The 25,421-nt window shown below is 42.6% G+C and overlaps 1 protein-coding gene across 1 annotated transcript in view; it reads left to right on the top strand.

Annotated features, from left to right (window-relative positions):
- The first annotated feature begins 258 nt into the window (after window positions 1-258).
- LOC124009655 (epidermal growth factor receptor-like) overlaps window positions 259-25,421 on the top strand; it is an 84,917-nt gene continuing 59,754 nt past the window's right edge. The window contains exon 1 of the mRNA XM_046321677.1: window positions 259-509. Coding sequence (XP_046177633.1) covers window positions 416-509 — 94 coding nt within the window. The 5' untranslated portion in view covers window positions 259-415. The remainder of the gene's footprint in view (window positions 510-25,421) is intronic.

The raw sequence follows: 25,421 nt of genomic DNA, 5'->3' as shown, positions 1-25,421 counted from the left end.
CTTGTCAGCTTGGGGGTTTAAACTTGCAACCTTCCAGTTACTAGTCCAATGCTCTAGGCTACCCTGCCTTCTGTATTTTTGTTAATCATGCAAATTACATTAGAATACGTAACTTCATATAGAAAAATTGAAAAGGGTCCCTTTGCAATTTCTTATCTGGTGACCTGAGAGGATGCATGAGAATTTACACCAGTGGTCCTCCCTACTGATGACGTCAGAAATCCCTTCGGTTTCTCTCGCTTTCCTTCGAACGTCTCGTACTGTTGAGAAATACAGGAGGAGAAGGAGCTGTCAAACTCACAAGTAAAGATAAGTCCTTCAGTTGACGCCACCTCACATTTTTAATGTAAAGTTAGTTGGATTTTATGCATAATTAGTATGGACTGACACGTTTTCATACATTCGGTGGGGAAGAATGAAGACGAGTTTAACAAATACCATGGCTACACTGTTTCAAATCTGGATCATTTTCACCTCTTTGGTCTCCTATGCGTTGGCGGAAAAGAAAGGTAAGACAAAGAAATATCATGTGCTTATATTCGCCTATTTTAGTGAACATTTTTGGAATCCTAGTTGCATTTCTTTAGATTATCAACGAAAGTTCAGGCATTTCACTACCGCGAGCGTAAAACACTTTCAAGATTTAGAAACTCCAGACAACCAGCATGGGAAAGAATCCAGTAACCTTAGTGAAGAGTTGTTGCTGGTTATTACTTGTCTGGGACTATGTAGCCCACTTGTAAAAAATAGTGCACTCAAGGTATATTATGATTGCATACATTTTATAGAAAGTTCGGTGATAGACTTTCATAGTAGGTACTGTTTGAGGTGCCAAGGAACACAAACATGGACCAATAGACCACTACAGCGCAACTACAGTATACATCCCATGCGAAACGAAGAATTTATGCTGCATTCATAACCAAGTGGGAAGGTGGTATTTACCACATACGAATTGGAGAAAATCTACTTGAAAGCCGGTAATTGGTAATTACTAGGTCTATCATCCCTGTGCTCCGACTTCGCCCACATGCTGACATCTGACGTCACCTATTGAGGAAATGACATCAGTAACAGCATTTTCAGCATTTAAATGCAACAACATTATTTATAAAAAGTGATCTATTCATATCTTTATTGAACACTAATATCTTTACAAGCATGTACTTTTAGTGTATGGTTGACGCAGCTTGTTGGCCAAATAGTTCAAAGCATGTGAATGCATCCAACTGGTCTTTACAACTTGACAACTGGTAATTACCACCTTCCAGCTTGGTTAGGAATGCAGCATTAGGCAACGCACCAGAATATTCTAGCCATTGATAATTCCCTGGAAAGGGAGGAGAGTTGTTTTGCAATGACTTCCACTGTATCACATTTTACATTGTAACATATACTACATGACCAAAAGTTATGTGGACACCTGCTTGTTGAACATCTCATTCCAAAATCATGGGTATTAATATGTAGTTACTCTCCATTGCTGCTTACAACAGCCTCCATTCTTCTGGGAAGGCTTTTCACTAGATGTTGGAACATAGCTGTGGGGACTTGCTTACACTCAATCATAAAATGCACTGATGTTGGGTGATTAGGCCTGGCTCACAGTTGGTGTTCCAATTCCTCCCAAAGGTGTTCAATGGGGTTGAGGTCAGGGCTCTGTGCAGGCCAGTCAAGTTCTTCCATACCGATCTCAACAAACCATATCTGTATGGACCTCTCTCTGTGCACGGGGGCATTGTCATGCTGAAACTATAAAGAGCCTTCCCCAAACTGTTGCCACAAAGTTGGAAGCACAGAATCATCTAGAATGTCATTGTATGCTGTATGTAGCATTAAGAATTCCCTTCACTTGAATTAAGAGGCCTAGCCCGAACCATGAAAAACAGTCCCAGACCATTATTCCTCCTCCACCAAACTTTACAGTTGGCACTATGCATTGGTGCAGCTAGGGTTCTCCTGGCATCTGCCAAACCCAGATTCGTCCGTCGGACTGCCAGATGGTAAAGCGTGATTCATCACTCCAGAGAGTGCATTTCCACTGCTCCAGAGTCCAATGGTGGCAAGCTTAACACCACTCCAGCAGACGCTTGGCATTGCGCATGGTGATATTAGGCTTGTTTGTGGCTGCTCGGTCATGGAAACCCGTTTCATGAAGCTCCCTAAGAACAGTTATTATGCTGCCGTTGCTTCCAGAGGCAGTTTGGAACTTGGTGGTGAGTGTTGCAACTGGGGACAGACGATTTTTACATGCTTCAGCACCCGGCGGTCCCGTTCTGTGAGCTTGTGTGGCCTACCACTTCGCGGCTGAGCCGTTGCAGTTCCTAGAGGTTTCCACTTCACAATAACAGCACTTAGAGTTGACCGGGGCAGCTCTGGCAGGGCAGACATTTGACGAACTGACTTGTTGGACGAACTGACATCCTATGACGGTGCCACATTGAAAGTCACAGAGCTCTTCAGTAAGACCCTTCTACTGCCAATGTTTGTCTATGGAGATTACATGAAGGTGTGCTCGACTTTGTACACCTGCCAGCAACAGCTGTGGCTGAAAAAGCCAAATCCACTCATTTGAAGGGGTGTCCACATACTTTTGTATATCCAGTGTATGTTGGAGAACCATTTTTTGGTACATACTTAATTGACCGGTGTTTTATTTTGTTTGAGTATGCCAGTATTCCACTCACTTTACCTGCTGGATGATTTGTGTATTAGCTTTGAGAAACTCCAGGTGGTGATTGTTCTGCTTTACTTGGTCAGGTACCGTTGTCCACTCTTCTCTCCTGTTCTTTGGGACTTCACATTTTAGACTTGACGTCATCATAGGTTTCTTATCTTGGGGTGTTTTTTGCTCTCCCTACGATGTACCTTTGACACCTCAAATGCATTTAAACCAGAGTAAACCAGGAGCCAATAAGACTAACATCCAGTGAAGTGCATGTTATCCCTCAGCTGACAAGGCGGCAAATTGATTACTTTGTGGTGGCAATATCGTGGGAAAAAAATCTTTATTGAGATCAAAAACATTTATGTTTCATTTGAGTCATGTTGGGTAGCTTGCGGATGTTCTTATTTAGAGCGATTTACAATAAGTGCACTCAATCTCGGAGGCCAAAAACATGGTTCCTGACTAGCTCCAATTGCGACAGGTTTCATCAGCTGGTTCTATTAAGTTTAAGGCTGGGAATTGTCAGGAACCTGACAATTCAGGTTATTATCACGATACTTGGGTGCCGATACAATATGTTTTGCGATTCTATTTGTATTGCGATTCGATACTGTGATTTTAAAAAATTAAAAATAATTGTGATTCGATGTTTTAAGCATATTGCTCACCATATGTCTGCCTCAGAGCGACGAGAAAACGAGTTTTGATCAGTCAGGGAAATAAGTGCTAAAAACAAATTGGCTCCCTATTTTAAAAGAAGATGGAGAACAAGGTATGGAGGAAAACCACTTTTTGTGCAGGTATCCCCCCCTGTCACTCATTAAGATACGATCCTTTCCCAGTCATAGCCGGTGTTCACAGAATCATAACAAGGCAGGCGTGTTTGTGAGCCAAAAGACAGATTTCCTAAATATTTCCGAGCAGCTAAACAAACCGGACAGAGCACATTGGCTCCCTGTTGTGAAAGGACCCTAAATAAGGCTTTTAGAGAGCCAATAAAAAGAGAGAGAAGCAAAGAAATAGTCACTGGACTGGAGAATTTGTCTTTTTAAGTTTCAGTACATAGAACATATGTTTAGAAAGATGGTGTTACATAGAATTTCACAGTCCTGCCATATGGTTTAAGAGGACGAAGGCAAACGTCTTTTTGTTGTTTGGCCACGGGCTGTGACAGATGTTTCTTTTACTAGCAACTTTTTCGTAACACACACTCACAGTTCGCAAAATATTCAAACCAGAATGAACATGGTGCGAAATTACAGTATGTTATAGTCTGTTAATTTGACATAATTCTCCTCATGTTGGCTGATGTCTAAACAACAATCTGAAACGTTTCAGTCTTATAAAAGTAGCTGAGAGGTTCTGAATGCTGAGTGTTTGTGGTTACACATAAAGTCATGAGTTACTCAGTGAAGAGAAGATGTCAACAATGTCACAATATGTTAATGAGGTTCAGGTTGTGCCTTGTCTTTCCCATTCAACTCATCTTCTGAAAAGTACTCTAAACTAGTGGATTTTTCTAGAATTCACGAGACTATTCTATTTCTCTCCTGGGACTAAATGTCAGTGTTGAACTGGTCTGAGAAAAACACTAACAAACCTCCTAAATTAGTGACAACAAGAGCTGAAAGTCCTGCCTGAGTTTGCACTGGGGATCTGAATATATTTATGTGGTTATCCTGTATGCATGGGGATGACATCAAGGCAAAGCAGTGGGCTACTGGGCTCCTTATCCCCTCTTTGAGATGAGTGGGAGATTTGACAATGCATTTAGCAACAATTACCCATCTCCCACAGGAAGGGGGCCATGTCAATTCTTTTGATTTATTTTTTAGTTTATTGAACCTTTTTTAACTAGGTAAGTCAGTTAAGAACAATGACGGCCTACCCCGGCTAAACCCTCCCCTAACTAGGACATCGCTGTGCCGATGGTGCGCTGCCCTATGGGACTCCCGATCACGGCCGGTTGTGATGTAGCCCGGGATCGAACCAGGGTCTGTAGTAAAGCATCTAGCATTAGAACGCTGTGCCACTCGGGAGGCCAAAGCGTTCTGCCAGTCCTAATGTGACAGCCTGGGCCCAGCACCCCATTTAGTGCTGCTGGTGGTGAGATTTAGGTAGAACTAGTGTTAAGAGATCTTCCAATGTTTATTTCTGCAAGTTGGTACTAACCTGGTCCCAGATCTGTTTGCATTGTCTTGCCAACGCCATTGCTGTCATTGTCATGCCAAACAGACTACATTGGCGCAGAGTTTCCCCTAGATAGTTTTTCACTGGCGGGGTCCCTAAATCAATATCCATGGACGCTAGTCAAGGGCCTGCCTACAATATTTGGTTAAAAAAAGTTAATCTGAGAGCTCATCTGATGTTTCTTCCCGCACGCCATTGGTATCAATGATGATAAACTGTTATCTTCTGAGAAGACGCTAATATAACCCAGATAATTATCCTCATCATCCACCCAGAAGCAATCACTCCAGCAATTATACATTACTGGGCTCGAATGCATTTCAGTCAATATGTCTTCCAGTGGATCTCTATTTGGAGAACTCAGAGATGGTTGAGATGGTTCTTGTTGCTGGCACCCCAAAATTCCTGTTTTTGATAGAGATGACACATCGAATTTGCAGATAGATGGCTGACATTTCTTTCTTATTGCAGGCAGTCCTAAAGATTCCTCTCATCTTTTCGGTGTGTCATCTCATCACATCTCTCCCCATGCCAAGCTGTCAGAGAGCGAAGAGACATGGAGTAGGAAGAGGTCCTTTCTATCTGTCTCTGTGGGTCCAGAGACAATAAAAGATGACCTGTGTCAGATCAGTCTAATCATAGGGACATGTTCACAGCTAAATCCTTAATCCCCATCACAACACCAGGCTGCCTGCGAAGCAAGGCCCAGCCCACGTGGACACAATTTACCAAGCCCCCTTATATCAATATGCTGCAATATTCTGCTATTCCCAGATAATAGATGACTGGAGCTCTTGTACGATGGTAGGTCTGGGTGACTGAGAGCATGTGAGATGTGTAGGTATGTGTCCAGTGAAAGTGCCACAGCCAAACTGCTATCTTTTAATGAAGCTGTGTGAATACTATCATATATTCAGACTCATGTATCCCCCCATATTCTTGTATAAGAGAATATTACATATTGGCACAGCAGGTGCTGGAGGTCAAAGATCATGTTCAGGTTTGACCTGATGAAGGCCTAAGGGATCAAATATTGTCAATAAAGCCTAGATTGCATTGTGCTTCCGATCCTTTTTTACCTTTGTCCTTCTTGCACACCTTCATTATCATACCTCAGTGCCACTGTACCATACCAGAAACCTTCCATGTTCTTTCATGTTCTCTGTTGGATTCCAACCAACATCTCTCTAGACTCTCCATCCGTCATCTATTGTTTTCCATATTTTCAGAATTTTTTTTATTTTCATTAAGGCCCACTCTATAGGATCAGATTGATATTGCCGTTGTCGGACATTAGTGAAATGTAGGTTAGAATACTTCAGTAACCCTAGAATCTCAGCTTGGTGGTTCAGTAGAATCTAGGGGGTGCTTGTCTGGTTATTGTAGCCTCTCTAACAGACCTGGGTTCAAACAGTATTGGTTTTATTTCAAATACTTTTGAGTGTTTGATTGAGCCCTGCTTAGAGTGCCAGAAGTGAGGGGATTGCACTTTTGGGACTAACCCATTGTTTCCATTGCGCCAGGGCAAGCTCAGTCAAGAGTAGGTAAAGTGTTTGAAAGAAAACAAACACTATTTGAACCCAAGCGTGCTCTCTGACCTTCCCAGATTTCTCATCTGCTTAAGCCATTGTTGTGGATATGGCCTCTGGAGCATGTCCATGAGAGCTAACTGTGGGCTGTTGGGGGAAAACTCACTCTGTTTCTGCTACTCTCTTTGATAAACTAATCTACCTCAGAGTGGCAGAGAAAGATTACATTTGGAGTACGGTTTCACAGAGGGACAACGGTGTTTCTGTAGATTGCAGGTATTCAGGAAGCAACACCTATAGATCTGCTGAGCATTGTGATCTATGGCCAACACGAGCAAGGGCACCAAGCTGTGGTTCACAATCAACAGCCTCTATGTGAAGGAGGTTTGTGTCGTGCTGCCTGAGGCAAATGGTGGTCACACCAGATACTGACTGGTTTTCTGATCCACACCCCTACCTTTTTTAAAGATATCTGTGACCAACCGATGCATTTCTGTAGTCGCAGTCATAGGACATTTATAGATTATCCTAATGAATTTATTTAAATTGTCTAATTTACTTATATGAACTGTAACTCAGTAAAATCTTTAATGTTTGCATGTTTCATTTATATTTCTGTTTTGTGTACAGTATGTAGAATATTGTTGGCCTGTTGGAAACTACAATTCCCTACAGTTCTGGCTTGATCTGATCTATCTCTATAGAGAACCTACACAATGTGTGCATTGAGCTCACCATAAAAAGGTACATTGCCTGTTAAAAAAAAAAAAGAATAACAGGATATTCGGCTAATCGCTCAGCACTATCATACGCTGAGGCTATAGGAGCCCCTTGTTATTCTTCAGTTCCGTTATGTCATTAGGACACCATTAATACCAGCTTGTTATCATTCATCTGGCTTCTGTTCATGTTTGCTGTCATAGAAATGAATCAATATGTGTCATGATAAGCAGTTCTTGTGCTGTTAGACATACCAGATGGTCAATAGTGATGGAAAGTATTGAACATCCCTATCTCTCACAGACAGACTTACGGTTGATTATCGATAAACACACTGTTTGTATCCCTAGGTAGACTACTGTGTCATCACCAATGCAGAATCCTGAAGATATGCATGGGAAAGGGGACTTTGTCTGCATGTAGTTACTCATTGAGCTTATTTCTTTGTTTGTGGTAACAGAGTCATGGAGTTATTTTTGAGCCTTTCCATGATCCAGTGGGTCACCTGTGGCTGTGTGAGAGGCTCCAGTGGAAAGAGACGCATGAATTTAGTCTGGAAAAACTAGCTAAAGGTCCTGCTGCTATCTTACCATCTCAACAGGTGCAGCCAATCCGGTGTACCAGGAAAACAGCCCACTGTTCACTTGAGTTCTTCGACCCCCCCCCCTCCTTATAATTACTGCATTCAAGCCATATTTAACCAATAACAAAGTTTATCAGATAATACAGACTGTGAATTGAATGCTTTGACTGAATATGGATGTTGTCTTCCCCATAACCAAAATCACTTCCAATATCCATTAATACAACACACAGATAACTTACAATATTTGTATATGTTGTTGCATGATTTATAAATGTAGCAAATTCGGTGACAGTAGGCCTGCATCAATATACAGCAGCAAACAGCTATTCAAATATTGAACAGCAATAATGGCACAAACATTGGCAGTTGTTCCTCTGTGTTGTAAAAGAGACGAAGACCAGAGCCATAAGTGCAAAAGGGGTTGTATGTCAATAAAACCATATTGATGACGGCTAATTGAAAAAAACACTTCCAGTTCCCTTGCTTGGTTTTTGTCTGCTTGGTTAGCTGAAAGCACTGAAGTGGCTTATGCAAACAGAAGTAGTACGTAAAGATGGAAAGTGGCAAATAAATGCATTTTCTCTAGTCTCTCTCCGTTCATCTCTTCTCTCTCTCTCTCTCTCTCTCTCTCTCTCTCTCTCTCTCTCTCTCTCTCTCTGTCCCTCTCTCTCTCCTCTCTGTCTATCTCTCTCTGTTCCTCTCTTTTCTCTCTCCTCTCTGTCCCCCCCTCTCTCTCTACTCTCTGTCCCTCTCCTCTGTCTCTCTCTGCTCTCTGTCTCTCTCTCTCCTCTCTGTCCCCCTCTCTCTCTCTGTCTCTGTCCCTCTCTCTCCTCTCTGTCTCTCTCTGTCCCTCTGTCTCTCTCTCCTCTCTGTCTCTCTCTCTGTCCCTCTCTCCTCTCTGTCCCCCTCTCTCTCTTACTCTCTGTCCCTATCTCCTCTGTCTCTCTCTCCTCTCTGTCTCTCTCTCTCTCCTCTGTAGTGTGGTCTTCCACTTTAATTTTGAGTGTGACTCCAAATCCAGACCTCCATGGGTTGATAAATTTGATTTCCATTGATAATTGTGATTTTGTTGTCAGCAATTATGTAAAGAAAAAGGTATTTAATAAGAATATTTCATTCATTCAGATCTAGGATGTGTTATTTTAGTGTTCCCTTTATTTTTTTGAGCAGTGTATTTAATTTGTCCACTTTTATATGTAAATTCATTCTCCTGTCTGTTCTGAATCTAGATTGAGATTCGGAATGTTTGCCTTCTATTTTCCCTTCCGGTTATAGATCTAGGTTGCTGCTTGTTTTATGATATCAAGATTATGAGGAATCCCTATTCACTCTGGCCCCTATTCTGACCTGAGTTAAGCTCGCGTAAATGGAACGTAATTCCCTTTTTATATGTCTTCCTCCCAGACAAACTAAACAACTTCTTTGCTCGCTTTGAGGACTATACAGTGCCATCGACACGGCCCGCTACCAAAACCTGCGGGATCTCCTTCACCGCAGCCAACGTGAGTAGAACATTTAAATGTGTTAACCCGGCCCAGACGGCATCCCTAACCGCGTCCTCAGAGCATGCGCAGACCAGCTGGCTGGTGTGTTTATGGACATATTCAATCAATCCCTATCCCAGTCTGCTGTTCCCAAATGCTTCAAGAGGGCCACCATAGTTCCTGTTCCCAAGAAAGCTAAGGAAACTGAGCTAAATGATAATCACCCTGTAGCACTTGCTTCAGTCATCATGAAGTGCTTTGAGAGACTAGTCAAGGATCATATCACCTCCACCCTACTTGACACCCTAGACCCACTCAAATTTGCTTACCGCCCCAATGGATTAACACCATAGTACCCTCCAAACTCATCATTAAGCTCGAGACCCTGGGTCTCAACCCCGCCCTTGTGCAACTGGGTCCTGGACTTTCTGCCGGGACGCCCCCAGGTGTTGAGGGTAAAAAACACCATCTACACCCCGCTGATCCTCAACACTGGGGCTCCACAAGGGTGTGTTCTCAGCCCTATCTTGTACTCCCTATTCACCAATGATTGTGTGGCCATGCACGCCTCCAACTCAATCATCAAGTTTGCAGACGACACTACAGTGGTAGGCTTGATTACCAACAATGACAAGACGGCCTACCGGGAGGAGGTGAGGGCCCTTGGAGTGTGGTGTCAGGAAAATAACCTCCCACTCAACGTCAACAAAACAAAGGAGATGATCGTGTACTTCAGGAAACAGCAGAGGGAGCACCCCCCTATCCACATCGAAGGGACAGTAGTGGACAAGGTGGAAAGTTTTAAGTTCCTTGGCGTACACATCACAGACAAACTGAAATGGTCGACCCACACAGACAGCGTGGTGAAGAAGGCGCAACAGTGCCTCTTCAACCTCAGGAGGCTGAAGAAATTTGGCTTGTCACCAAAAACACTCACAGGCTTTTACAGATGCACAATCGAGAGCATCCTGTCGGGCTGTATCACAGCCTGGTACGGCAACTTTACCGCCCACAACCGTAAGGGTCTCCAGAGGTTAGTGAGGTCTGCTGCCTGTTCACCCCGCTATCTTCCAGAAGGCAAGATCAGTACAGGTGCATCAAAGCTGGGTTCGAGAGACTGAAAAACAGCTTATATCTCTGTTAAACAGCCATCTATCAGACTGTTAAACAGCCATCACTAACATTGAGTGGCTGCTGCCAACATACTGACTCAAATCTCTAGCCACTTGAATAATTAAAATTGATGGAATAAATGTATCACTAGTCACATTTACCAATGCCACTTTATATCATGTTTACATACCCTATATTTATCATATGTACAGTGGGCCAAAAATTTATTTAGTCAGCCACAAATCGTGCAAGTTCTCCCACTTAAAAAGATGAGAGAGGCCTGTAATTTTCATCATAGGTACACTTCAACTATGACAGACAAAATGAGGAAAAGAAACTGAATGTATTTGCAAATTATGGTGGAAAATAAGTATTTGGTCACCTACAAACAAGCAAGATTTCTGTCTCTCTCAGACCTGTAACTTCTTCTTTAAGAGGCTCCTCTGTCCTCCACTCGTTACCTGTATTAATGGCACCTGTTTGAACTTGTTATCGGTATAAAAGACACCTGTCCACAACCTCAAACAGTCACACTCCAAAATGTCCAAGACCAAAGAGCTGTCAAAGGACACCAGAAACAAAATTGTAGACCTGCACCAGGCTGGGAAGACTGAATCTGCAATAGTTAAGCAGCTTGGTTTGAAGAAATCAACTGTGGGATAAATGATTAGGAAATGGAAGACATACAAGACCACTGATAACCTCCCTCGATCTGGGGCTCCACGCAAGATCTCACCCCGTGGGATCAAAATGGTCACAAGAACGGTGAGCAAAAATCCCAGAACCACACGGGGGGACCTAGTGAATGACCTGCAGAGAGCTGGGACCAAAGTAACAAAGCCTACCATCAGTAACACACTACGCCGCCAGGGGCTCCAATCCTGCAGTGCCAGACGTGTCCCCCTGCTTAAGCCAGTAGATGTCCAGGCCCAATTGAAGTTTGCTAGAGAGCATTTGGATGATCCAGAAGAAGATTGGGAGAATGTCATATGGTCAGATGAAACCAAAATATAAATTTTTGGTAAAAACTCAACTCGTTGTGTTTGGAGGACAAAGAATGCTGAGTTACATCCAAAGAACACCATACCTACTGTGAAGCATGGGGGTGGAAACATCATGCTTTGGGACTGTTTTTATGCAAAGGGACCAGGACGACTGATCCGTTTAAAGGAAAGAATGAATGGGGCCATGTATCGTGAGATTTTGAGTGAAAACTTCCTTCCATCAGCAAGGGCATTGAAGATGAAACGTGGCTGGGTCTTTCAGCATGACAATGATCCCAAACACACCACCCGGGCAACGAAGGACTGGCTTCGTAAGAAGCATTTCAAGGTCCTGGAGTGGTCTAGCCAGTCTCCAGATCTCAACCCCATAGAAAATCTTTGGAGGGAGTTGAAAGTCCGTGTTGCCCAGCAACAGCCCCAAAACATCACTGCTCTAGAGGAGATCTGCATGGAGGAATGGCCCAAAATACCAGCAACAGTGTGTGAAAACTTGTGAAGACTTACAGAAAACGTTTGACCTCTGTCATTGCCAACAAAGTGTATATAACAAAGTATTGAGATAAACTTTTGTTATTGACCAAATACTTATTTTCCACCATAATTTGCAAATCAATTCATTAAAAATCCTACAATGTGATTTTCTGGATTTTTTTTTCTAATTTTGTCTGTCATAGTTGAAGTGTACCTATGATGAAAATTACAGGCCTCTCATCTTTTTAAGTGGAGAACTTGCACAATTGGTGGCTGACTAAATACTTTTTTGCCCCACTGTATATGCTGTACTCGATACCATCTACTTCATCTTGCCTATGCTGTTCGGCCATCGCTCATCCATATATTTATATGTATGTATTCTTATTCATTCCTTTAAACTGTGTGTAAAAGGTCGTTGTTGTGAAATTGTTAGATTACTTGTTAGATATTACTGCATGGTCGGAACTAGAAGCACAAGCATTTCGCTACACTCGCATTAACATCTGCTAACCATGTGTATGTGACTAATACAATTTTATTTGATTAGATTTTCTATGCTATAAGAATGCTATAAGAATGGCATGCTATTCACCCGCTATTCGTTTTGGGTCGAAATTGAATAAATTAAGTTCTGGTGAAGGTGTGTCTACAGATACGTCTTATTCTGACCTGGACTTCATTCCCTGATAATTCCACCAACTTTAGGAAACCATTAATAAGGTTTCCTCTCCCTCTCCAACTCCTCTCCCCTCCCACTCCTCTCCCACTCCCACTACTCTCCTCTCCTCATCCCTCTCCTATCCCACTCCTCTCCCTCCCACTCTCCTCCAACTCCTCTCCCTCTCCTCTCCTCCAACTCCTCCCCCTCTCCTCTCCTCCAACTCCTCTCCCACTCTTCTCCCTCTCTCCTCCCACTCCTCTCCCTCTCCTCTCCATGAATAAGGTCTAGCGAACCTACCGGTTCCAAGTCGGAAAAGCATTTACAGTACTTTAATTTTTTAAAATAGAAATACCAACATTCTCTATGCACTCTATTTAATTAACAACTTGATAAGAGCTAGGTAAATGTGTAGTCCGAATGGATAAGGGAATTGTACATCTAAATTACACTTGTTTTAGATATATTTTTACCTTATCACTGGAGGCAAATGTGAAACCAGTCATTTTGTAGGAAACTGAAGCATTAAAGTTTATGAAATTCTTATGCACTATCTGTCACGCCCTGACCTTAGAGAGCCTTTTTATTTCTCTATTTGGTTAGGTCAGGGTGTGATTTGGGTGGGCATTCTAGTTTGTCTGTTTCTTTGTTGGCTGGGTATGGTTCCCAATCAGAGGCAGCTGTCTATCGTTGTCTCTGATTGGGAATCATACTTAGGCAGCCTTTTCCCCACCTGTGTTTGTGGGTAATTATTTATTTTCTGTGAGTGTTTGTGTGCGCCACGGTTGCGTCACGTTCGGTTTCTGTTGACCTGTTTTTTTTTTTTGTGAAGGTTTCACTTTATTAAAGCTGTGGAATTACATGCACGCTGCGCCTTGGCTCATTTATGACAGGGAGTTTGAAGACCGTGAACGTGACACTATCAAATGTCTTAATTATAGGTAGGGTTGCACATTTTGGGGAATATTCAGAGGTGGAAACTTTCCATTGGAATTAATGGGAATATATGCAAATGTAATATTAATACCATTTAAATGTAGATGTTTTTGCTTTGGATATATTTACCATATCATATGGAGACAAACATTTTACGTGTTGACAGTAAAGGGTCCAGGCCAATTGGCAAAGGAGGTATTGTCACCCTAGAATTAGCTGGTATATGGGCCTAGCTCGAGGCTAGCTGGTGCTTGCTTTGGGACAGAGGCGTTAGCTAACAGTAGCCACTCGTTTGAAGCTAGCTGGCTGCAATGATCTGGTGTAATGATGCAGAATGGCAGGAATCCGGTGATATGGTAGAGAGAAGCAGTCCGATATGCTCTGGGTTGATATCGCGCTGTGCAGACTGGCTGGTGTTGTCTGAGCTAAGGCTGGCTGGTATCCGAGGAAAAAGGTGAAGACCGCTAGCTGTGGCTAACAAATACTAGTAGCTAGTTAGCTGGCTAGCTCCTGATGGAAGTTCCAGTTATAAGAAATAGAAATAGCAGATCCCTACCACATTGGATGAGGCGGGGGTTGCAGGAAAACATATTTAGTTTGTAGATAAAGTGACATTAAGATATATGCAAGAAAGTCTGGCTATTTACACGGGATAAGACAAAGACAAATACACACGTCTTACGGCTACTCCATTGTCTGTCACCAGTGCAAATACCTTGTATGGGCCAAGGTCATTGATGACTGCCTTCAGCTCATCTGCAATATAGAGACCAGTGTGTCTGTTGTCTCTTGTATCTGTGCTCTGATAGAATACTGGTTGAGGGGTGGAGATGATGTAGTTAATTATTCCTTGCCCACAAACATTCGACCGCCCATCAGAGATGATTCCATTGCAGTCTGCTTTCTCTAGGATTTGCTTGACTTTCACTTGATCTCTGTTGAACTCTGCATCCAGCAAATTAGTAGATAAAGCATGTCTGGTTGGAGGTTTGTATGGTGGGCAAAGAACATTCAGAAATCTCTTCCAATACACATTGCCTGTGATCATCAGAGCTGAACCAGTTGCATACACAGCTCTAGCTAGACATTCATCAGCATTTCTCTGACTTCGTTACTCCATAGGGGTAAAAAAAAAAACTTTGGATTCCAGGAGGACCGTGAGCTGCTGCTATCGATAAGGTGTCAGATTCATCATTTTCACCTCGAATAGAAGTAGTGACTTTTGTCAGAGGTTGTGAGAGCTGAAGGAATTTTATGCACTTGGCCAGATGATTCTGCATCTTTGTTGCATTCTTCACATATGATTTGGCACTGCATTTGCAAATGTACACAGCTTTTCCTTCTACATTTGCTGCAGTGAAATGTCTCCACACATCAGATAGTGCCCGTGGCATTTTCCTGTGAAGATTATAATTTTTTTTAAAGAATATAAATAAATACAATTCCATGTACAGATAAATAGTTAAGCAGTTAGATTAAACAACTCCTTTGTAAGATAAATGTTTTAAAATTAAACGTATGGCAACAGGTGAATTAACACTCCTCAGTTAGTAGGCTCAAGCAAGCTAAAACACACATGTTAGCAAAAAATTAAATTGTTAAGTTAGAAATTATTTCAACACACTTTGTTGTAGGCTACTATTTACTAGTTAACAAAGAATCATGTATGTCATATAAAATATATTCACCTCACCCAGTATTTTAATCAAAACTTACCAGAAAGCATGTCGTCCTTGGCTCAGACCATTTAGTAGTGAGGGCTCAATAGCATCTCATTAGTGTGCAAGATCTTGACAATCAGAGGGTTGCAATTCCATTGAATTGGGGATAGTTTAACCAAAATATGCCACAAGACCTAGAATTGCCTTATGTGTGTCCCACAAAAAAAGGTTCACTGTTATAAGCTAACTTTTTGGGGGTGAATTTAAGCACAAATCCCAAAATTCCAGGGCTTAACATCCCATTTACCGGAAAGTTTCCGACCCTTGGCAGCCCTAATTTTTTGTCTACCCCGAACTCTGTCTCCGTTTTCTACCGTGTTAAATATCAGTGTCGGCCTTCAGCAGGCCTAATTATCGCACACATTCATCTTCCAATTTCCCTTCAGTAGGTATAGTCTACATTATTATTCCATTTAATTCCATTGTTTCGTTTACCTTCATTTGTTTACCTTACGCACTCTGATTTTAAATTTCATTCAACCACTGAAAACTGTCCCACTTGCCAACAGATTTTCTTGTGGTGTTTTCATTTAATAGGGTTTTCAGTACTTTTATCATAAGCCATCCTTTAAATATGGTGTTCCTTTTTTAGTTCTAATTTTATCGACAGTTCAGAATATTAGGGATAAATTGAAGAAATCATAAAAAACAAATGAAATTGAATCATAAAAAACAGGTTTGGAGAGTCTTTACACACGAAAGAAAGAAAATGGTGGTTTGATTCATTCTGAAAATGGTAATGTTGGAAGATTAGTGTACATAGAATTATAATAGGGAGAAGAGTGTACAATAGTAGGCTATACCCTCGTCTATTGCTTGCACAAACCATGGAACTCTGCCAAGTATTGCGCCATGCTTCAGGTTCAAACTTTTACGGCTTCTGCTCTCCGCTCCATGACAATTGAATTAGCCTACATGTCTTTCAAAAAATATACAGTGCATTCAGAAAGTGTTCAGACCCCCTGACTTTTTCCAGATTTTGTTAGGTTACTGTCTTATTCTAAAAAAATGTTTTTTCTACAATCTACACACAATATTTCATAACGACAAAGCGAAAACTGGTTTTTAGAAATGTTTGCAAATGTATATATATATAAAAAACCAGAATTGCCTTATTTACATAAGTATTCAGACCCTTTGCTATGAGACTTGAAATTGAGCTCAGGTGAATCTTGTTAACATTGGTCATCCTTGATGTTTCTACAACTTGATTGGAGTCCACCTGTGGTAAATTCAATTGATTGGATATGGTTTTGAAAGGCACACGCCTGTCTCTATATAAGGTCCCACAGTTGACAGTGCATGTCAGAGCAAAAACCAAGCCATGAGGTTAAAGGAATTGTTCGTAGAGCTCCGAGACAGGATTGTGTCGAGGCACAGATATGGGGTAAGGTAACAAAACATTTCTACAGCATTGAAGTTCCCCAAGAACACAGTGGCCTCCATCATTATTAAATGGAAGAAGTTTGGAATCACCAACACTCCTAGAGTTGGCCATCCCCGGCCAAACTGAATAATCAGGTTAGGAAGGTGACCAAGAACCCGATGGTCACTCTGACAGAGGTCTAGAGTTCCTCTGTGGAGATGGGACAACCTTCCAGAAGGACAACCATTTATGGAGCACTCCACCAATCAGACGGAAGCCACTCTTCAGTAAAAGGCACATGACGGCACACGTGGAGTTTGCCAAAAGCACCTAAAGGACTCTGACCATGAGAAACAAGATTCTCTGGTCTAAGGAAACCAAGATTGAACTCTTTGGCCTGAATGCCAAGTGTCATGTCTGGAGGAAACCTGGCACCATCCCTAAGATGAAGCATGATGGTGGCAGGATCTTGCTGTGGGGATGTTTTTCAGCGGCAGGGACTGGGAGACTAGTCAGGATCGAGGGAAAGATGAACAGAGCAAAGTATAGAGAGATCCTTGACGAAAACCTGCTCCAGAGCGCTCAGGACCTCAGACCGGGGCGAAGGTTCACCTTCCAACAGGACAACGACCATAAGCACACTGCCAAGACAACGCAGGAGTGTCTTCGGGGACAAGTCTCTGAATGTCCTTGAGTAGCCCGGCCAGCCCGGATTTGAACCCGATCGAACATCTCTGGAGAGATCTGAAAATAGCTGTGCTAACGACGCTCCCCACCCAACCTGGCAGAGCTTGAGAGGATCTGCGGAGAAGAATGGGAGAAACTCCCCAAATACGAGGCTGTAATTGCTTCCGAAGGTGCTTCAACAAAGTACTGAATTAGAGGTTGACCGATTAATTGGAATGGCCGATTAATTAGGGCAGATTTCAAGTTTTCATAACAATCGGAAATCTGTATTTTGGGGCGCCGATTTGCCAATTTTTTTACATATATTTTTTATACTTTTATTTAACTAGGCAAGTCAGTTAAGAACACATTCTTATTTTCAATGACGGCCTAGGAACCGTGCGTTAACTGCCTTGTTAAGGGGCAGAAAGACAGGCTTTCACCTTGTCAGCTCAGGGGATCCAATCTTGCAACCTTACAGTTAACTTGTCCAACACAATAACGACCTGCCTCTCTCTCATTAACACTCCACAAGGAGACTGACTGCCTGTTGCACGAATGCAGTTAGCAAAGTTAAGTTGCTAGCTAGCATTATACCTATCTTATAAAAAACAATCAATCATAATCACTAGTTAACTACACATGGTTGATGATATTACTATATATTATCTAGCGTGTCCTGTGTTGCGTATAATCTGACTGGGCATACAAGTATCTAAGTATCTGATTTAGCGGTGGTAGGCAGAAGCAGGCTTGTAAACATTCATTCAAACGGCACTTTCGTGCATTTTGCCAGCAGTACAAATACTTTTTTTTTTGGTCCTCCAATAATCGGTAGGTCGACCTCTAGTCTGAATACTTATTTAAATGTAATATTTCAGTTTTTAATTTTGAATAGATTTGCAAACATTTCAAAAAATCTGTTTTTTGATTTGTAATTATGGGGTATTGTGTGTAGATTGAGGGGAAATAATAAAGAATAAAATAAAAATTAGAATAAGGCTGTAACGTGACCAAATGTGGGGGAAAAAAAATGTGGAAAAAGTCAAAGCGTCTGAATACTAATACGTTACTAATGATCCACAGCAACAACCACACGACTGTTACGGCATTTAAAGAGGAACCAAATTAAGGTAAACAAATAGAATAATAATGTAGGCTATACCAACTGAAGGGAACTAACAGTAAATTGTCAGTTGATTATGTGTGGTTATTAGGCCTACTGACGGTCGATACTTAACATGGTAGAAAAAGGAGACCGAGAAATTCGGGGTAGCCTATAATTAAGACATTTGAGAGTGCCAATCCCTGCAAGTCATAAGGCCAATTTAAGTTCTGCATAACCGCACAGCATTTACAGGGGTGCAAACTTGTCACCTTTTGGCAAAATTCGCCGTTTTGAATCCAAAATAGTGATTCGTGTAGATTCGATGAGAAAAGTTCGGGGGGAGCTTAGATTACTATTGGCTGATGCGCATTTGGAGCAATACTGGCTGTATCCAAGGCTCAGCCAATCGTTTACATACAACAGAATACAGCGCAGCATGCGACTGAAGAAAGAAGAGACAACCAATTTATTAGTTACAGCATCAGCGCGCGCTTTGGAAAGGCAGCGCGTCAGTTACATACAGCAGCGCGTCTCCTGAACGATAACGAGACGGTGACGTTAGGTGAGAAGCCTGACCACGGAGACCGGGTGATGAAACGGACTTCACGTGCTGTAACTATAATAGAGCAAAAAATAGAATGCCTGTTTCTCATTCTATTTCTACTTTAAGATGTTTTTTTCCCAACTGCAATATTTATGTGTGTAGTCACAAGCGTTCTATTATAAAGGCTGTCATGGCAAACTGCAATATTAGTGTATTGTTTTTTTTCTCAAGACTTTGTCATTTGCAGTAAAGTCTAGGCAACAAATAACATTGGATTTCTTTCTTTACATTTTTTAGCTCTGAGTTAGGTTCACATGAACCACTTTTTATTTTACACACAGAGACTGATCATGTAGATCATATTATTTGTTGTTTAATTAGTTAACCTGCATTTCTCCCGAGCAGGGATTTTTTTGCAAGTTTCAGTGCAAAAAAAAGTCACCTTTTTGGGCCCTCAGCAGTTCGCATCCCTGCAGTTAATACATTGTACTGCTTCAGTTTGCTGCCATATGACAGTTTTTTCTCTCCAATGATTATAAGGTAAAATAAATCTAAAACAAGTGTAATTTATCATTCCCTTTTCCAAACAGACTCATTTTCCTAGCTCTTATCAATAGCTCTTATCAAGTTGTTAATTACAATGCATAGAGAATGGTGTTATTTCTATCTGAAAAAATAAAGTACTGTAAATGCTTTTCTGACTTGGAACCGTTAGGTTTGCTAGACCTTATTCATGGTTTCCTCACACGTAAAGGTGGTGGAATTATCAGGGAATGAAGTCCAGGTCAGAATAAGACGTATCTGTAGAGACCTCCACCACACCTTCATTTGTTCAATCTTTACCCAAACGAATAGCTGGTGAATAGCATGCTATTGTCATGCTTAAGTTCAAGGTCAGAATATGCATAGAGCGAAATTACCCCCTATATAGTTCTCTACTTGTGGCTAGAGCCTTATATCCTTCTGTCCTTTTAATTTCTGCCCCCTAAAAATACCCTCCTGGAAATATTAGTCACACTTTATTTGGATAGTCTGAATAGTCCTTATGTAGATGTTCTACAGATGGTCATACAATCAACAAGCTATCTGTTGATAAGAAACTGCCCGCTAAGGTTAGGTTTAGAAAAAGAGGTAGGGTTAAGGTTAGTGTACTGAACAAAAATATAAACGCAACATGCAACAATTTCAAAGATTTGACTGAGTTACAGTTCATACAAGGAAATCAGTCAATTGAAATACATTCGTTAGGCCCTAATCTATGGATTTCTGTCTTACTATCCAGGTCTGTACCCAAACAATTTTGAGCTTCTACTTTTAAAAATCCACCTCTCCAGAAACCATTTTCTTACCATTGCAGCTTGCTATAGACCACCCTCTGCCCCCAGCTGTGCCCTGGACACTATATGTGAATTGATTGCCCCCCTATCTTCAGAGCTCGTGCTGCTAGGTGACCTAAACTGGGACATGCTTAAAACCCCGGCCATCCTACAATCTCAGCTTGATCAATCTCACACAAATTATCAATGAACCCACCAGGTACAACCCCAAATCCGTAAACACGGGCACCCTCATAGATATCATCCTAACCACCCTGCCGTCCAAATACACCTCTGCTGTCTTCAACCAGGATCTCAGGGTCACTGCCTCATTGCCTGCGTCCATAATGGGTCTGCGGTCAAGCGACCACCGCTCATCACTGTCAAACGCTTCCTAAAACACTTCAGTGCGCAGGCCTTTCTAATCAACATGGCCCGGGTATCGTGGAAGGTTATTGACCTCATTCTGTCAGTGGAGGACGCCTGGTTGTTCTTTAAAAGTGCTTTCCTCACCATCTTAAATAAGCATGAATGTAGAACCAGGAACAGATATAACCCTTGGTTCACTCCCGACCTGACTGCCCTTGACCAGCACAAAAACATCCTGTGGCGTACTGCATTAGCATCGAATAGCCCCCGCGATATGCAACTATTCAGGGAAGTTAGGAACCAATATACACAGGCAGTTAGGAAAGCAAAGTCTAGCTTTTTCAAACAGAAATTTGCATCTTGTAGCACTAACTCCAAAATGTTCTGGGACACTGTAAAGTCCATGGAGAATAAGAGCACCTCCTCCCAGCTGCTTACTGCACTGAGGCTAGGAAACATTGTCACCAAATCCATGATAATTGAGAATTTCAATAAGCATTTTTCTTTGGCTGGCCATGCTTTCCACCTGGCTACCCTGACCCCGGTCAACATCCCTGCACCCCTCACTGCAACTTGCCCAAGCCTCCACCATTTCTTCACCCAAATCCAGATAGCTGATGTTCTGAAAGAGCTGCAAAATCTGGACCCCTACAAATCAGCTGGGCTAGACAATCTGGACCCTCTCTTCCTAAAATTATTCACAGAAATTGTTGCAACCCCTATTAAGAGCTTGTTCAACCTCTCTTTCGTATTGTCTGAGATCCCCAAAGTTTGGAAAGCTGCCACGGTCATCCCCCTCTTCAAAGGAGGGGACACTCTAGACCCAAACTGCTATAGACCTATATCTATCCTACCCTGCCTTTCTAAGGTCTTCGAAAGCCAAGTTAACATTTCGAATCCCACCGTACCTTCTCCGATATGCAATCTGGTTTCCGAGCTCGTCACGGGTGCACCTCAGCCATGCTCAAGGTCCTAAACGACATCATAACCTCCATCGATAAGAGACAATACTGTGCAGCTGTATTCATCGACCTGGCCAAGGCTTTCGACACTGACAATCACCATATTCTTATCGGCAGACTCAACAGCCTTGGTTTCTCAAATGACTGCCTCGCCTGGTTCACCAACTACTTCTCAGAGAGTTCAGTGTGTCAAATCGGAGGGCCTGTTGTCCGAACCTCTGGCAGTCTCTATATGGGTGCCACAGGGTTCAATTCTCGGGCCGACTCTTTTCTCTGCATACATCAATGATGTCGCTCTTGCTGCTGGTGATTCTCTGATCCACCTCTACGCAGACGACACCATTCTGTATACTTCTGACCCTTCTTTGGACACTGTGTTAACTAACCTCCAGACGAGCTTCAATTCCATACAACTCTCCTTCCATGGCCTCCAACTGCTCTTAAATGCAAGCCAAACTAAATGCATGCTCTTCAACCGATCGCTGCATGCACCAACCACCCGTCCAGCATCACTACTCTGGACGGTTCTGACTTAAAATATGTGGACAACTACAAATACCTAGGTGTCTGGTTAGACTGTAAACTCTTCTTCCAGACTCACATTAAGCATCTCCAATCCAAAATTAAATCTAGAATCGGCTTCCTATTTCGTAACAAAACATCCTTCACTCATGCTGCCAAACATACCCTAGTAAACCTGACTATCCTACCGATCCTTGACCTCGACAATATCATTTACAAATTTGCCTCCAACACTCTACTTAGCAAATTGGATGCAGTCTATCACAGTGCCATCCGTTTTGTCACCAAAGCCCCATATGCTACCCACCACTGCGATCTGTATGCTCTCGTTGGCTGGCCCTCGCTTCATATTCATCGCCAAACCCACTGGCTCCAGGTCATCTATAAGTCTTTGCTAGGTAAAGCCCTGCCTTATCTCAGCTCACTGGTCACCATAGCAGCACCCACCCGCAGCACGCACTCCAGCAGGTATATTTCACTGGTCACCCCCAAAGCCAATTCCTTCTTCGGCCACCTTTCCCTCCAGTTCTCTGCTGCCAATGACTGGAACGAACTGCAAAAATCACTGAAGCTGGAGACTCATATCTCGCTCACTAGCTTTAAGCACCAGCTGTCAGAGCAGCTCACAGATCACTGTACCTGTACATAGCCAATCTGTAAATAGCCCATCCAACTACCTCATCACCATATTGTTATTTATTTTTCTCCTTTGCACCCCAGTACCGCTACTTGCACACATCTTCGGCACATCTATCACCCCAGTGTTTTATTTGCCATACTGTAATAATTTAACCACTATGGCCTATTTATTGCCTTACCTCCCTTATCCTACCTCATTTGCACACACTGTATATAGACTTTCTCTATTGTATTATTGACTGTATGTTTGTTTATTCCATGTGTAACTCTGTTGTTGTTTGTGGCACACTGCTTTGCTTTATCTTGGCCAGGTCGCAGTTGTAAATGTTCTCAACTTGCCTACCTGGTTAAATAAAGGTTATATATATATATATATTAATATTCACATAACTGGGACTACAGAAATGCATCTGTTGGTCACAGATACCTTAAAAAAAGGTAGGAGCGTGGATCAGAAAACCATTCAGTATCTGGTGTGACCACCATTTGCCTCATGCAGCTCGACATGAACCTCCTTCGCATAGAGCTTGATCAGGATGTTGATTGTGGCCTGTGGCATGTTGTCCCACTCTTCAATAGCTGTGCAAAGGTACTGGATATTAGCGGAACTGGAACACACTGTCGTACACGTCGACCCAGAGCATCCCAAACTTGCTCAATGGGTGACATGTCTGGTGAGTATGCAGACCATGATAGAACCCCGCTTCCAGGAATTGTGTACAGATCTTTGCGACATGATGCTGTGCATTTTCATGCTGCAACATGAGGCGATGGCGGCGGATGAATGGCATGACAAGGCGTCAGGATCTTGTCACGTTAAATGTGTTCATTGTCTGTAGCTTATGCCTGCCCATACCATAACCCCACAGTCACCATGGGACACAGTTCACAAAGTTGACATCAGCAAACCGCTCGCTCACACAACGCCAGCTGCGGTCTGCGGTTGTGAGGCCGGTTGGACATACTGCCAAATTCTGTAAAGGGGCCTTGATGGTGGCTTATGGTAGAGAAATTAACATTCCATTCAAATTGCACATTTTAGAGTGGCCTTTTATTGTCCCCAGCACAAGGTGCACCTGTGTAATGATCATGCTGCCACGCAGTCTCCTCGTGGAGTGCAATGTAATCGGCCATAATCTGCAAAAATGCAGATTACTCGTTGTTATGAAGACTTGAAATCGGCCCTAATTATTTGGCCATTCCGATAAATCAGTCAACCTCTAATAAATATATGACAAACCCACATCACGACAATCTTAGACAACACTACATAAAGAGAAACCTAAGACAACAGCATAGCAAGGAAGCAACGCATGACAACACAGCATGGTAGCAACACATAATATGGCACAAACATTATTGGTCACAGACAACAGCGCAAAGGGCAAGAAGGTAGAGACAACAATACACCACGCGAAGCAGCCACATCTGTCAGTAAGAGTGTCCAGGATTGTTCAGGTCGCTAGCTGCAGCGAACTGAAAAGAGGAGCGGCCCGGGGACGTGTGTGCTTTGGGGACCTTTATCACAATGTGACTGGCAGAGTATGTGGAGGATGAGGGCTGCAGTAGATATCTCAGATAGGGGGGAGTGAGACCTAAGAGGGTTTTAAAAAATAAGCATCAACCAGTTGGTCTTGCGACAGGTATACAGAGATGAGGAGTATAGAGTGCAGTGATATGTCCTATAAGGAGCATTGGTGGCAAATCTGATGGCCGAATGGTAAAAACCATCTAGCCGCTCGAGAGCACCCTTACCAGCCGATCTATAAATTATGTCTCCGTAATCTAGGATGGGTAGGATGGTCATCTGAATCAGGGTTAGTTTGGCAGGTGGAGAGAAAAAGGAGTGATTACGATAGAGGAAACCAAGTCCAGATTTAGCTTTAGCCTGCAGCTTGTGTGCTAAGAGAAGGACAGTGTACCGTCTAGCCATACTCCCAAGTACTTGTATGAGGTGACCACACCTGTGGGGAGAGGGGCATTCTTCTTACCAAACCACATGACCTTTGTTTTGGATGTGTTCAGAACAAGGTTAAGGGTAGAGAAAGCTTGTTGGACACAAATGTTGTTGTAGAGCATTTAACACAAAAATCTGAAAACATGGGCCTTTGACTACATTGTGAAGTCATGCATGCTTTAGGCCTACAGACAGAGCAATGCCAATTTGTGTGTGTGTGTAGGCTGTGTGTGTTATCCCCCTGGCTCCTGATCAACAGCCTCTTTTGACATGACTCATTCTGTGGGCTGGATTCACTAAATACACACAAGGTACCAAGAGCTTTACTCAACAGGAGCTTTACTCAACGGGCCGGCTGGTCTGTCTGTAACATCTATAATCTTTACTCAACGGGCCGACTGGTCTGTCTGTAACATCTACAATCTTTACTCAACGGGCCGGCTGGTCTGTCTGTAACATCTACAATCTTTACTCAACGGGCCGGGCCGGCTGGTCTGTCTGTAACATCTACAATCTTTACTCAACGGGCCGGCTGGTCTGTCTGTAACATCTACAATCTTTACTCAACGGGCCGGCTGGTCTGTCTGTAACATCTACAATCTTTACTCAACGGGCCGGCTGGTCTGTCTGTAACATCTACAATCTTTACTCAACGGGCCGGCTGGTCTGTCTGTAACATCTACAATCTTTACTCAACGGGCCGGCTGGTCTGTCTGTAACATCTACAGACTACAGACATCTACAGAGTGCTCTCTTGTTTGTTTGTTACACGTTCCAATCCACTTATTATATGCTAGAGGGAGAGGGAGCAATTTAGTGAGAGAGTGAGTGCAGAGAGTAAGAGAGCGGGAGGGGGGAGGAAAGAGAGGGAAGCTAAATGCATCTAGCC

The sequence above is a fragment of the Oncorhynchus gorbuscha genome, linkage group LG22, assembly GCF_021184085.1.
Source record: "Oncorhynchus gorbuscha isolate QuinsamMale2020 ecotype Even-year linkage group LG22, OgorEven_v1.0, whole genome shotgun sequence".
Classification (NCBI taxonomy): Eukaryota; Metazoa; Chordata; class Actinopteri; order Salmoniformes; family Salmonidae; genus Oncorhynchus; species Oncorhynchus gorbuscha.
Note: the sequence above shows the minus strand (reverse complement) of the source record. Positions and strands in the feature narration are given on the sequence as shown.